The 11,906-nt window shown below is 41.5% G+C and overlaps 1 protein-coding gene across 1 annotated transcript; it reads right to left on the reverse strand.

Annotated features, from left to right (window-relative positions):
• Window positions 1-4,514: 4,514 nt before the first annotated feature.
• On the reverse strand, window positions 4,515-5,465 carry LOC309568999 (free fatty acid receptor 3-like; the record flags this gene model as incomplete). Its single annotated transcript, XM_082274760.1, has 1 exon — window positions 4,515-5,465. The coding sequence occupies one exon, from the start codon at window positions 5,463-5,465 to the stop codon at window positions 4,515-4,517; it is 951 nt and encodes a 316-aa protein (XP_082130886.1).
• Between the last annotated feature and the right edge of the window lie 6,441 nt (window positions 5,466-11,906).

Genomic DNA, 11,906 nt, shown 5'->3' on the forward strand with positions numbered 1-11,906 from the left:
GTTCCATTTTTTATTCAGAAGACCAGCATTGTCCCCTGCAAGGATGGGAAGATCAAGGTGAGAAAATTGTTTTAACAAGCTACACCGAGATACATCAAAGCAAAGGAAACAGTAAGTCAAAAACATTATGTTCTCTTTTTTTCACTCGAGGTTGCCTTTTCTTTTACTAATATATGAATGATAACAAAGCAGGGGTAGACATTGTAAAAGTGTGTTTGAATATCTGTGAATTCCCATATATATATATATATTATTTTATGCAGTCCATAGACAAAAAAATAACACCAAAAAAAAAAAAAAAAAAGCAATCTTTCCCACTATGATTGTTAATATAGAAAAAAGTATACATTTTATTTAATAATTTGTCCTGTTTAAAATGACAATACAATTATGATTCTGGTACAAAGTATGGTAAAGTTATTAAATAATACAGATTAAATAAAGGCTTATTTTTTTTTTTTTTTTGTTTGCAATTTTCTAATTCTACACTTAAAGAAATAACAAAATGGATAAGGTTAAAAAAAATGTATTCTTACAAATATAGAAAAAGTAGAAACGTGATTTCATAATTAGAGTAAACTACCTGTTAACAATAAAGCTACTCCAGCTTTATTGTTGGATCAACACATTCTTGGTTTTCATCTTTAATGGGACTATTATTTTGGGGACCTACAACATTCTAGTCCAGCCTTCTCAACCTTTTCAATACAGAGAAACCCTAAAAATAACGTTCTGGTCTTAAGGAACCCCTGCTAAAAATTACTATATCTACAACTCATGATACATTAGTGTGCTGGTCATGGGAAGAAGGCTCCTCGCACTTGTGGTCATTGAGAAGAATTACCCCCTTACAGATAGCTAAAAAGATCAATGGTGTCATTGGGAACTCATCTGAGAGGCAGAAATTGCTCATTCCTGAAGGAACCCCTAGCAACCTCTGGAGGAACCATAGGGATCAATAGAACCCTGGTTGAGAAACTCTGTTCTACTCACTTATCCAATTCAATGATATTGTGGGGATAGTTTTTGATTCAGGACGCAATCCAGCAACCTGTAGTCTGTTGACAACAATTTAGGGGCTTTCCCCTATAGGCCAGACGACCTAAGTCCCCCCTAGCTTATATGGGACCTCTTTATGGCCAAATGGAACAGCGCAAGTCCCAGATGGACCAGCTTATTTATTAGATGTAAATGATATCAACAACCCAATTCCTGAAAAAGCAGTTTTTAAAGTAGATTTTCAGTCCAACTCTACCTAGTCTTAAAAATGTCCCCTCCCCACTCCTGCTACCTATATTTCCTTACCAGTAAAAAAGATCTCTATACTTACCTACTTTTAGCCGGCTCCAGTCTGGTCAGTCCCTTGTGTCAGTCAGCAGCGGTTGCAGGAGACCGGAGGGAGTGTTCAAAAAAGGAATGGGAACTCTAGGAGCAGTGGTGTATTTGGGTTTTGTGCTGCCCTAGTCAAGACTAAAATTGGGCACCCCCCTCCTATATAAATTTGCCCCACTCCTCTGTTAACGGATGTGACTCCCTCCAAAATTGAAGGACTACAAGTCCCAGCTTGAACCCCTGAGATCTCACGAGAGGGGGGGGTGAGAGGGGGGTTGGAGAGAGAGAGGCTGGATGAGGGAGAGAGAGAGGGGGGTGAGTGAAGGAGGGAGAGAGAGAGAGGGGGTGGGTGAGGGAGGGAGGATCGAAGAGAGAGAGAGAGGATGAGAGAGAGGGGGGGGATGAGAGAGAGAGGGGGTGAGAGAGAGAGAAAGGGGGGATGAGAGAGAGAGAGGGGGGATTAGAGAGAGGGGGGTGAGAGAGAGAGAGGGGGATGAGAGTGAGAGCGAGAGAGAGAGAGGGGGGTGAGAGTGATAGCGAGAGAGAGGGGGGATGAGAGATGGGGATGATATAGAAAGAGAGGGGGTGAAAGGGAGAGAGAGAAGAGGGGTGAGAGAGAGAGAGAGAGAGAGAGGGGGGTGAGAGAGGAAGGATGAGAGAGGGGCATGATATAGAAAGAGAGAGGGGGTGAGAGAGAGAGAGAGAGAGAGAGAGAGAGAGAGAGAGGGGGGGGGGAGAGAGGCGGCTCTAGCAACCAGTGGCCAATAGAGTCTCAGGTGGAAGGGGGGGCAGCTTTTTTGCTGCCCCCCTGCAAAGTGCCGCCCTAGGCCTGGGCCTTGTTGGCCTAGGCCAAAATACAGCACTGTCTTGGAGCCATGATAACACTCACGAGCTCCCATGTTTTAGCCATTCTTGGCACTCAGTCCTTTCCCCTGTGGCCTCTGCTGAATGACCAGGGAAGCCAGATTTGCAGATCACGTGACTGGACTGGGCTAAAAATAGGTAGGTGCACACTTCTTTTTTTTAAACAGATCAGGCGGCATAGGTAGCAGGATGGTAGAGGGATTATTTTTTAAGACTAGTTAGTGTTAGGCTGGAATTCTACTTTAAGGCCTCAAAAACACATTAGGTAGAGTGTTTCGATAGATAATATGCTGGATCATGTGGTGTAAAATCATATGATAGGAGTTTTATCTGTGCACTTTATTGTGATTTTTTTTTTTTTTGTATGTCTGGAATTTTATTAAGGATGTAACAATAAAAAGATTTAAAAGAGGAAAGGATCACCTCTGCTACTGGCCAGACCAGGGGAATGAACGAGGAGGAGCTGTCTCAGCCTACATGTCTCCACCACATTATACACAAGCGGCCTCAGCCTTCTTGTCTCCACCACATCATACATGTGAATGAACGATAAGGAGCAGCCTCAGCCTACATGTCTCCACCACATCATACACCCTGATGCATTTCGCCCCCGCCCACTAGGGCTTATCCGTAGGTTCCTATGACTAAGCCCCAGTCGGCAGGGTTGAAATGCATCAGGGTGTATGGTGTGGTGTTTTCATGTAGGCTGAGGCTGCTCCTTATCGTTCATTCACTTGGGCTGGTCGGGAGTAGTGGCAATGCTTTTCTCTTGCATTTACCAGCCCTCTAGATTGGTATCAGGACAAGCCTGCACCCCATGTTCTGGGACACAGGGATTTGCTTTCACCTCTATTCTGAGCAGTGCCAAAAGCAATATAACAGGTCCCAATAAAAAGATTGAATTATGAACTGATATTCTTTCTCACTGGTACATCTAAGGTCCTTCATAACAGGAAAGGTTCTTTTTGTGGATCCTTATTCGGGATGGCACCTATGGAGAAATTACTGTTTACTGTACTTATTTGAATCTCACTTCTTCTTGCTTATGTTCTAATCTTTAAGGTATAATCAAAAACCAACCATTATGATTGGAATTACATTTTTTTACATTTTAAATAGAACTTTCAGGATCAGCATCCAAAACCAAGGTGTTCTATTGGATTTAAGTCAGTCGAGCTTGGGGGCCATTCAATGGTATCAATTCCTTCATCCTCCAGGAACTGGCTGCATACTCTCGCCACATGATGCCGGGCATTGTTGTGCACCGGGAGGAACCCAGGACCCACTGCACCAGCGTAGGGTCTGACAATGGGTCCAAGGATTTCATCCCGATACCTAATGGCAGTCAGGGTGCCATTGTCTAGCCTGTAGAGGTCTGTGTGTCCCTCCATGGATATGCCTCCCCAGACCATCACTGACCAACCACCAAAGCTGTCATGCTGAACAATGTTACAGGTAACATATTATTCTCCGCGGCTTCTCCAGACCCTTTCACGTCTGTCACATGTGCTCAGGGTGAACCTGCTCTCATCTGTGAAAAGCACAGGGTGCCAGTGGAGGACCTGCCAATTCTGGTGTTCAATGGCAAATACCAATCGAGCTCCACGGTGCCGGGCAGTGAGCATAGAGCCCATTAGAGGACGTCGGCCCTCAGGCCACCCTCAAAAAGTCTGTTTCTGATTGTTTGGTCAGAGACATTCACACCAGTGGCCTGCTGGAGGTCCTTTACTAGGGCTCAGGCAGTGCTCATCCTGTTCCTCCTTGCACAAAGCAGCAGATACCGGTCCTGCTGATGGGTTAAGGACCTTCTACTGCCCTGTCCAACTCTGTAACTGCTTGTTTCCTGGAATCTCTTGAGACTGTACTGGGAGGCACAGCAAACCTTCTGGTAATGGCATGTATTGATCTGCCATCCTGGAGGAGTTGGACTGCATGTGCAACCTCTATAGGGTCCAGGTATCGCCTCATTCAACCAGTAGTTACACCGACCCTTGCCAAATGCAAAACTAGTGAAAAACAGTCAGATAAGATGGGTAGGGGAAAAATTTTTCAGTGGCCTCTACCTGTAAAACCAATCCTGTTTTGGAGGTTGTCTCATTGGTGCCCATCTAGTGCACCTGTTGTTAATTTCATTACCCCCAAAACAGCTAAAATTGATTCACAGCCCCCTCTGCTACTTAACTGACCAGATCACTATCCCAGGAGTTTAATTGACTTGGTGCCATACTCGGAAAAAAAAGTGTTCCTTCAATTTTTTGGAGTAGTGTATATATATATATATATATATATTATTCAGTAGTATGTGGTTCTGTATGGTCCTAACATGTAAGATTATTTGTCTCTCTCTCATAAGATGCAATACAAATTTTATAGCACCATTTTCCCAAATGCAACATTTTTAAAACATCCACCAGTCCCTCCAAAAGGACTTTCTTGAAGGAAGCAGACGAGTAGTAGAATATAAGGGGATCCAACGATGCATTGAAAGTGCTTAACAGTAGAGCGTAGACTCTCCATTGTGGACTATCACCCTGGAAAAACCCCACAACATGCGATAAATTATAGGGCATGAAACAAAGAATGAAATTAATGAGGGTGATCACCACTAAACAGATGGCTCTCATTTTTCTCCTTTTCTCCAGACGAGGCTGAGACAGGAGGATCTTGATGAAGTTGGAACAGCAGAAGACGGTGATCACAAACGGGACGAGGAAGAGAAGCAAACTCATTTCTAGCCTGACCGGGAGTAGAATTTTGAGCTGGCGTGGAGAAAAGGTACTGTAGCACGTCGTATTGTGTTCCGTCATATTGCTGGGAAAAACGTGCTCCACAATGTAAACAACACTACAGTGAACAGATCCCATGAACCAGATGAAGAGGCTAGCCAGCACAGAGTAGATTGGTTTCTTGATAAGCTTGTATTTGATAGGAAAGGCAACGGCAAGATACCTCTCTACGCTGATGGCCATGAGGAAGAGAGAGGTGATGTAAATGCTGCTGAAATACATAAACGCTGACAAAGGACATAAAACATACGGCATGTTCCACTGCATTCCAGATGCTGCTTCCAACATACGGAAGGGAAGAAATATCAAAAGTAGCAAATCGGAAATGGTCAGGTTGATCAGAAGGATGTCTACTGGTAGGACACCTTGCCTAAATTTTTTAATGAGCGTACACAGGGCCGCTAGGTTCAGGGGAAGTCCTGTCACAAATGTGAAGATGTAGACGAACAAAAACAGGGAATCCGATCCTGGAAAATAGGTCATGGTGGTTCACTTGGAACTTAGCTTTTGGGAGGTTGAATTTAGTCTCTTGTTGATTTGTTTTGCTGCTTGAAGCTTCTTAAGCATACTGGAAAAAAAAGTAAAAAAAAAAAAAAAAAAAAGAAATAATCAGGTCATTAGCCACTTCAGCCTCAGAAGATTTTACCCCCTACCTGACCAGGCCCTATTTTTGCGATTTGGCACTGCAATAAGCGTATTTTGATTGGTTTGCGCAAAAGTTATAGCGTTTACTAACTACGGGAAAGATTTATATCATTTTTATTGTTTTTTTTGTTTTTTTTACTAGTAATGGTGGCGATCTGTGATTTTTTGCGGGACTGCGACATTGCAGCGGACAGATCGGACCCCTAACTGACATTTTTGACACTTTTGGGGGGACCAGTGACATTACTACAGTAATCAGTGCTATAAATATGCACTGTTACTTTACTAATGACACTGGCAGGGAAGGGGTTAACCCTATGGATGATCAGTGGGTTAAATGTATGCCTCATGCTCACTGACGTGTGTGTGTGTGGGGGGGGGGGGGGGTTCTGTGACAGAGACAGAGATCGCAGGTTCAGCTATGCTGAATCCTATGATCTTCTCCTGTCTGTCACTGAGAAGATCCGCCTGCTTTGTTTACAGAAGCAGGCGGGTCTTCTCATAGTTTCCCCGATGATCGGGGAAGGGAGACGGCAATCGCCGCCTCTCCTCCTCCGGCCCGACTCCCGCTGTGTCTAAACACGTGCGCACCGCCAAAATCACTAGGAGTCCAGCGACGTAGGTCTACGTCGCTGGCCCCAGGGGAGTCACACTGCCGCAGTAGGATTACTGTGAGCAGTCGCCAATTGGTTAATAAAAGCTACAATTAATTTGAGATTTTTTTTTTTTTTGCAATGCACATTTCTGTTGGTAAATTGAGTGCCTAACATAAATTTGCCACTGCAAAGTAGAACTTAGATACACAGAATGCATAAGACACTGTGTGCTTTTTGTCCTCATCCTTATAAGGCAGTATATATATATAGAGACCAGATACGTAGCCATAGACCTTTTGAGAGACATATAGAGAAAAGCAAAAAAACTGATATAAAAGCAGAAATTTTTATTGTTTAACAACATTAAAATCAAGAATAAACACAAAAATAGAAAATGGCACCACCCAAAAGGTGTAAAATGTAAGCAATATATGAGTATGGCTGCCTACAATTTTGGAAAATCCAAAAGCTATAAAATTAACACAAATTTTTTGCTTTCACTTATAGCTTTTAAAATCAAGAATAAGACTCTACAAAAGTTATTAAAAATATGTCTGCCTTTAGGTTCACATAGATGCAATGATTCTAAAGAAAAATCCACATGTAAACTCTACGTGTTTCTAATTATCTTCCTGAGGATTACATGTGAAAAGTCCATGGCTACATATCAGTTCTCTATGGGGAGACGTATGCATGCCACGCACCCCATATACCATCTGGTCAATCAGGGGTACCGCATGTAGGGCATCGGGACATTTCCATTTAGGGATATACTGAAAATAATATGATCTATTGAAATATATGTATATTAAATCTGTATTGATGTTTTATAGACCATAACAGAATCCTTATCATGCCAATCTGCCCCTGAAGAAGCTTTGTTTAGCGAAACATGTCGGGCAAGGACATGGGTGGCAGCACAAGCGGCCCCACCCAAGTATAAGAGGATCTAATATGTCAAATGTTTTGTCAATAGTCACTAACCATCCGATATATGTCTTTTTTTGTATGTTTAGTGTTTGTGTAAAAACAAATGTTTTTAATTTGTAATATATAATAAAAGTTCATTTTATATAAATGATGTGTTGTTATATTTCATGAGTACGATACCACAATAGTCCCCCCATAGCCCACATCTACCAATCCCCTATAAGGGAGTTTGGTAATATAACAATCAGTTCTCTATGTGTTTAGAATTTAGATACTCACCTTCGTGCTCCAATAACCAAAGCAGTAGTACATTTTTAGAAACCAACACATTTGGCATCAGGATCTTCTAATCTCCCATGTTCTGTAGTGATATAGGGTCAGTTGGAGGAACCACTAAGTTATCAGAAACTCTCAATTTCATGTTAATTTTTTAAATTTTACTTTTAGGCTGTGGGTTTTTTTGGGGTGAATTTAGGAGATTTTAAGAGAAGTATGGGTTTAGGTAAGAAAAAAAAAGATACTAACCTTGATCCCCCACTGGCTCTAAGAATGGAGCGATAAAATACCACTGATCGTTCAGTTTTCGCTCTTCACTGACTCTCTGCTCTGTCCCTCCAGCTCCCACTGGAGCGCTGAGCTATGGCGGAGGCGAGAGCATCTCCCTCAGGCTCTGAGTGGCTCGCTGAGAGGCTGAGTCAGCTGCCGGTCCAGGCATCTGGGTGGATCCCGACCTTATGATTGGGAGCCAATGGAATGGGCTCACATTCATGTGACCACTGTGACAGCAAATCATGATGGTCACAAGCATTGTCACCGCCTGAGCATTAAAATTATGAAGCATGGGATTAGCTAAAAAAAAAATATTATACTAATCTAGGTGGATGCAGCATCAGTCCAATGCGGCATCTGTTCCTCGCTGGCTCTTAGTATCATGCAACAAAATGCGAACGATAAGTCGTCCGATTATCTGAACGTGTGTACGGGGCATAAGACCAAGAACTCAGCAATCAAACACAGCTGATCACTCAGCTCCCCATCTTCAGGTTGCAGAGAGTCAATGACTGTAACTGCTCTGCCCCTCCAGTGCTCACTGGAGCACTAGGCTGTGGAGGGTGTGAGTGCTGCTGGCTCAGGCTCTGAGAGGCTGAGTCACATTCTGGCTCAGGCATCTGGGTGGATCCCGGGGACCTTTTAAGAGCCTAGACTTTCTCTGTGACGTCAGCTGACAGTGGGCTTTAGTGGGTCACAAGAGTGCAGAGCAAACTGCACTTCTGTGATCCATAGGAGAAGCACAGCCAAAAAGGCTTCTCCTTTAATGTATCTGTTTGTATTTGATGGTTATTTGTGCATTGCTATACATTTATTTTATTTTCCTTTTTCCACTTTTTTTTTCTTTCTGTAAAGAAATATTGAGTGTAATGAGGAGACATTTTTTGGTACAAAAACAGGTCCAGAATAGTTGGAAGGAGCTTCTGTAACCCTCTGGAGCCATTAAAAGCCCATTTGAACCCTACTAACTTTGTCCTCTCCATTGACACTAAAATGTATAAAATTCACTGAAATCTTCCAAATTTTACCAAAATTTCAGGAAAAGAAATTTTTCTCAATTTAGCTCATCCCTAGTACTGTTTTTTTTCTTCAGCTGGCAACCATGCACTATGAGTTAAATCTTTCAGCTGTGTTTTACTTTGCTTCTTCCGGAGCAGTATATCCAGATTAATTGAAATTGGTAGAGTTTAAACCTAATAAACGTTTGTCTTTATGATCATTACTATGTATCTATGTAACCATGTATGTAGACTTAGCACACCCATACTGAGCCCAGTGTAAACGTGGATGTTACAACGATAAGACAGCGATGGGGGTCACGTGAGGGTTATAAATGATCTGTGATAAGTTCTTTATTAAAAGGTGAAATGAGATGACAATGGCAAGGCCATTTTGAATGGCAGAGCAAGCCAACAGCTGTGAAATTGGAAAAACTTCTTCTTGCTCTAATTTGTCAAGTGTAATCATAAGCTGAGATTAGACTTTATTTAAATCAGAATTCAACTGTATCTGAGCACCACAAACCAAAAACCCTATTTAATTCATTTTAATATATTTAAAGCAATCTCCCCCCCCCCCCCCATCCATCCACGTCTCCATGCTTTATTTTGCTCAGAAATCATTTTGAAAAACTCCCCCTATCATTTCTAGCCACAGCCATCTTGAGTAAGGGCAAATGTTTTTATGTAGCATTTACTTCTGTGAATCTTAGCTCAGTCACAAATCAAGGTCTATAAAGACGTGGATGATTGAGTTTGGGGTGGAGGACCTTGACTGGTCCTGACCTCAACCTGATAGAACACCTTTAGGATGAAATTGAGGGCAGACTGCCAGCCAGGCCTCACAAATGCGCTTCTGGAAGAATGGTTCTATAGACACACTTCTAAACCTTGTGGACAGCTTTCCCAGAATAGTTGAAGCTGTTATAGCTGCAAAGGGTGGGCCAACTCAATATTGAACCCTATGGACTAAGACTGGGATGCCAGTAAAGTTCATGTGCATATAACAGCAGGTGTCTCAATACTTTTGACAATATAGTGTGTATTCCTATCTATTTACTAAGGCTGTTGATAAAGATTACAAAATATTCAATGTTGACTGAATTTTTTTTTTTTTTAATTTTGGATAGAGTAGAAGCTGGTTAAAGTCCACATTACTGTTTTTCTTTTTTCTTTTTTGGCATCTGCATCCTTTTGGGGAGCTTCCTCTTCAGTTCTTACCTTTAAACAGGTAGTAAGAGGAAGGAACTGAAGAATAAATTAAAGTGCTTTTTTTTTTTTTTTTTTATTGTGGGGGTGACGAGGCATGAGGAATTTTAGCATTAAAGGCTATCAAAGAAGTCTTAGAAGAGCCTATTTGCCTTTAGTAAATGAATCCCCTAGTATCAGGTAAGGAATAGCAGGAAACTCTGAAAAATAAATCTTGTTGTTTGAATCTCTGAAATATTTAAAGCTCTCCAGACGCAGGGAGAAGGACAAGTTAATTTCCAGAATTGTACTTTGTACCCCTCCATGCTGATAGCACTGATTTAATCTATCAATTTAAATGGTGCCCTCTTACATCGGAGGGAGGCTCAAGCTGTATACACATTATACAACTTTTGTTGTTCAATTTCCTTTAGATTTACCTTCAACCATGTAGTAGAAGGGCCTGCCTGACTGCATACAAATTTAAAGTATTTCGGTTTGGCCCCCTATTTTTCTTTTTTTTTTTAAATATATTTTTTATTTATTTATTTATTTATTTTTTAACCTCATATTCTATGGTTTTGGTTAATCTAAAGGAAAGTTGTACAAGAAAATTGTATAAAAGATGTATAGTGTGTAGCCAGCTTTACAATGTTAACTGTGTCTAATACGCCTTTGTAAAATTGTTTACAATTCCTGCTCTCTGGTGGGAGTTTTCAAGCATTGTCTTGGGAATCAGCTAAAAAAAATCCTATCAATAATTAAAGTGAAAAAAAAAAAAAAAAAAAACCATCCAGAATAGTTCTCGTGTTTAATCAAGTCTTCAAGTGTATCTAAAGTCCAAACTTTTTATTTTTCATTTGGAATAGAAGAGGATAGGGTTAAATTTGTTATTAGTCATCTGAGTCTCATTAGGGAGATTTCCCTTCACTTCCTGTCCTGTAGTAAGAGGATTTTTGGGGAGATATAATCTCATAGTTAGTTGCCCTGGGAACAAGTGTACCCCATTGGAAAATCTGCCCTTTATTCTGGTTCGGGTGGCAACTCAAAACTTTGGATTTTCGGAGGTTTGCCCAATGGAAAATGTGCCCTTTATTCTAGTTCAGGTGGCAACTCAAAACTTTGGATTTTCGGAGGTTTGCCCAATGGAAAATGTGCCCTTTATTCTGGTTCGGGGGGCAACTCAAAACTTTGGATTTTCGGAGGTTTGCCCAATGGAAAATTTGCCCTTTATTCTAGTTCAGTTGGCAACTCAAAACTTTGGATTTTCAGAGGTTTGCCCAATGGAAAATGTGCCCTTTATTCTGGTTCGGGGGGCAACTCAAAACTTTGGATTTTCGGAGGTTTGCCCAATGGAAAATTTGCCCTCTATTCTAGTTCAGGTGGCAACTCAAAACTTTGGATTTTCGGAGGTTTGCCCAATGGAAAATGTGCCCTTTATTCTAGTTCAGGTGGCAACTCAAAACTTTGGATTTTTGGTGGTTTGCCCAATGGAAAATGTGCCCTTTATTCTACTTCACGTGGCAACTCAAAACTTTGGATTTTCGGAGGTTTGCCCAATGGAAAATGTGCCCTTTATTCTAGTTTGGATGGCAACTCAAAACTTTGGATTTTCGGAGGTTTGCCCAATGTAAAATGTGCCCTTTATTCTAGTTCAGTTGGCAACTCAAAACTTTGGATTTTCGGAGGTTTGCCCAATGGAAAATGTGCCCTTTATTCTGGTTCGGGGGGCAACTCAAAACTTTGGATTTTCGGAGGTTTGCCCAATGGAAAATGTGCCATTTATTCTAGTTCAGGTGGCAACTCAAAACTTTGGATTTTTGGAGGTTTGCCCAATGGAAAATGTGCCCTTTATTCTAGCTTGGGTGGCAACTCAAAACTTTGAATTTTCGGAGGTTTGCCCAATGGAATATGTGCCCTTTATTCTAGTTCAGGTGGCAACTCAAAACTTTGGATTTTCGGAGGTTTGCCCAATGAAAAATGTGCCCTTTATTCTAGCTTGGGTGGCAACTCAAAAC

This window comes from Pelophylax lessonae (assembly GCF_965119305.1).
Source record: "Pelophylax lessonae genome assembly, chromosome: 12".
Taxonomy (NCBI): Eukaryota; Metazoa; Chordata; class Amphibia; order Anura; family Ranidae; genus Pelophylax; species Pelophylax lessonae.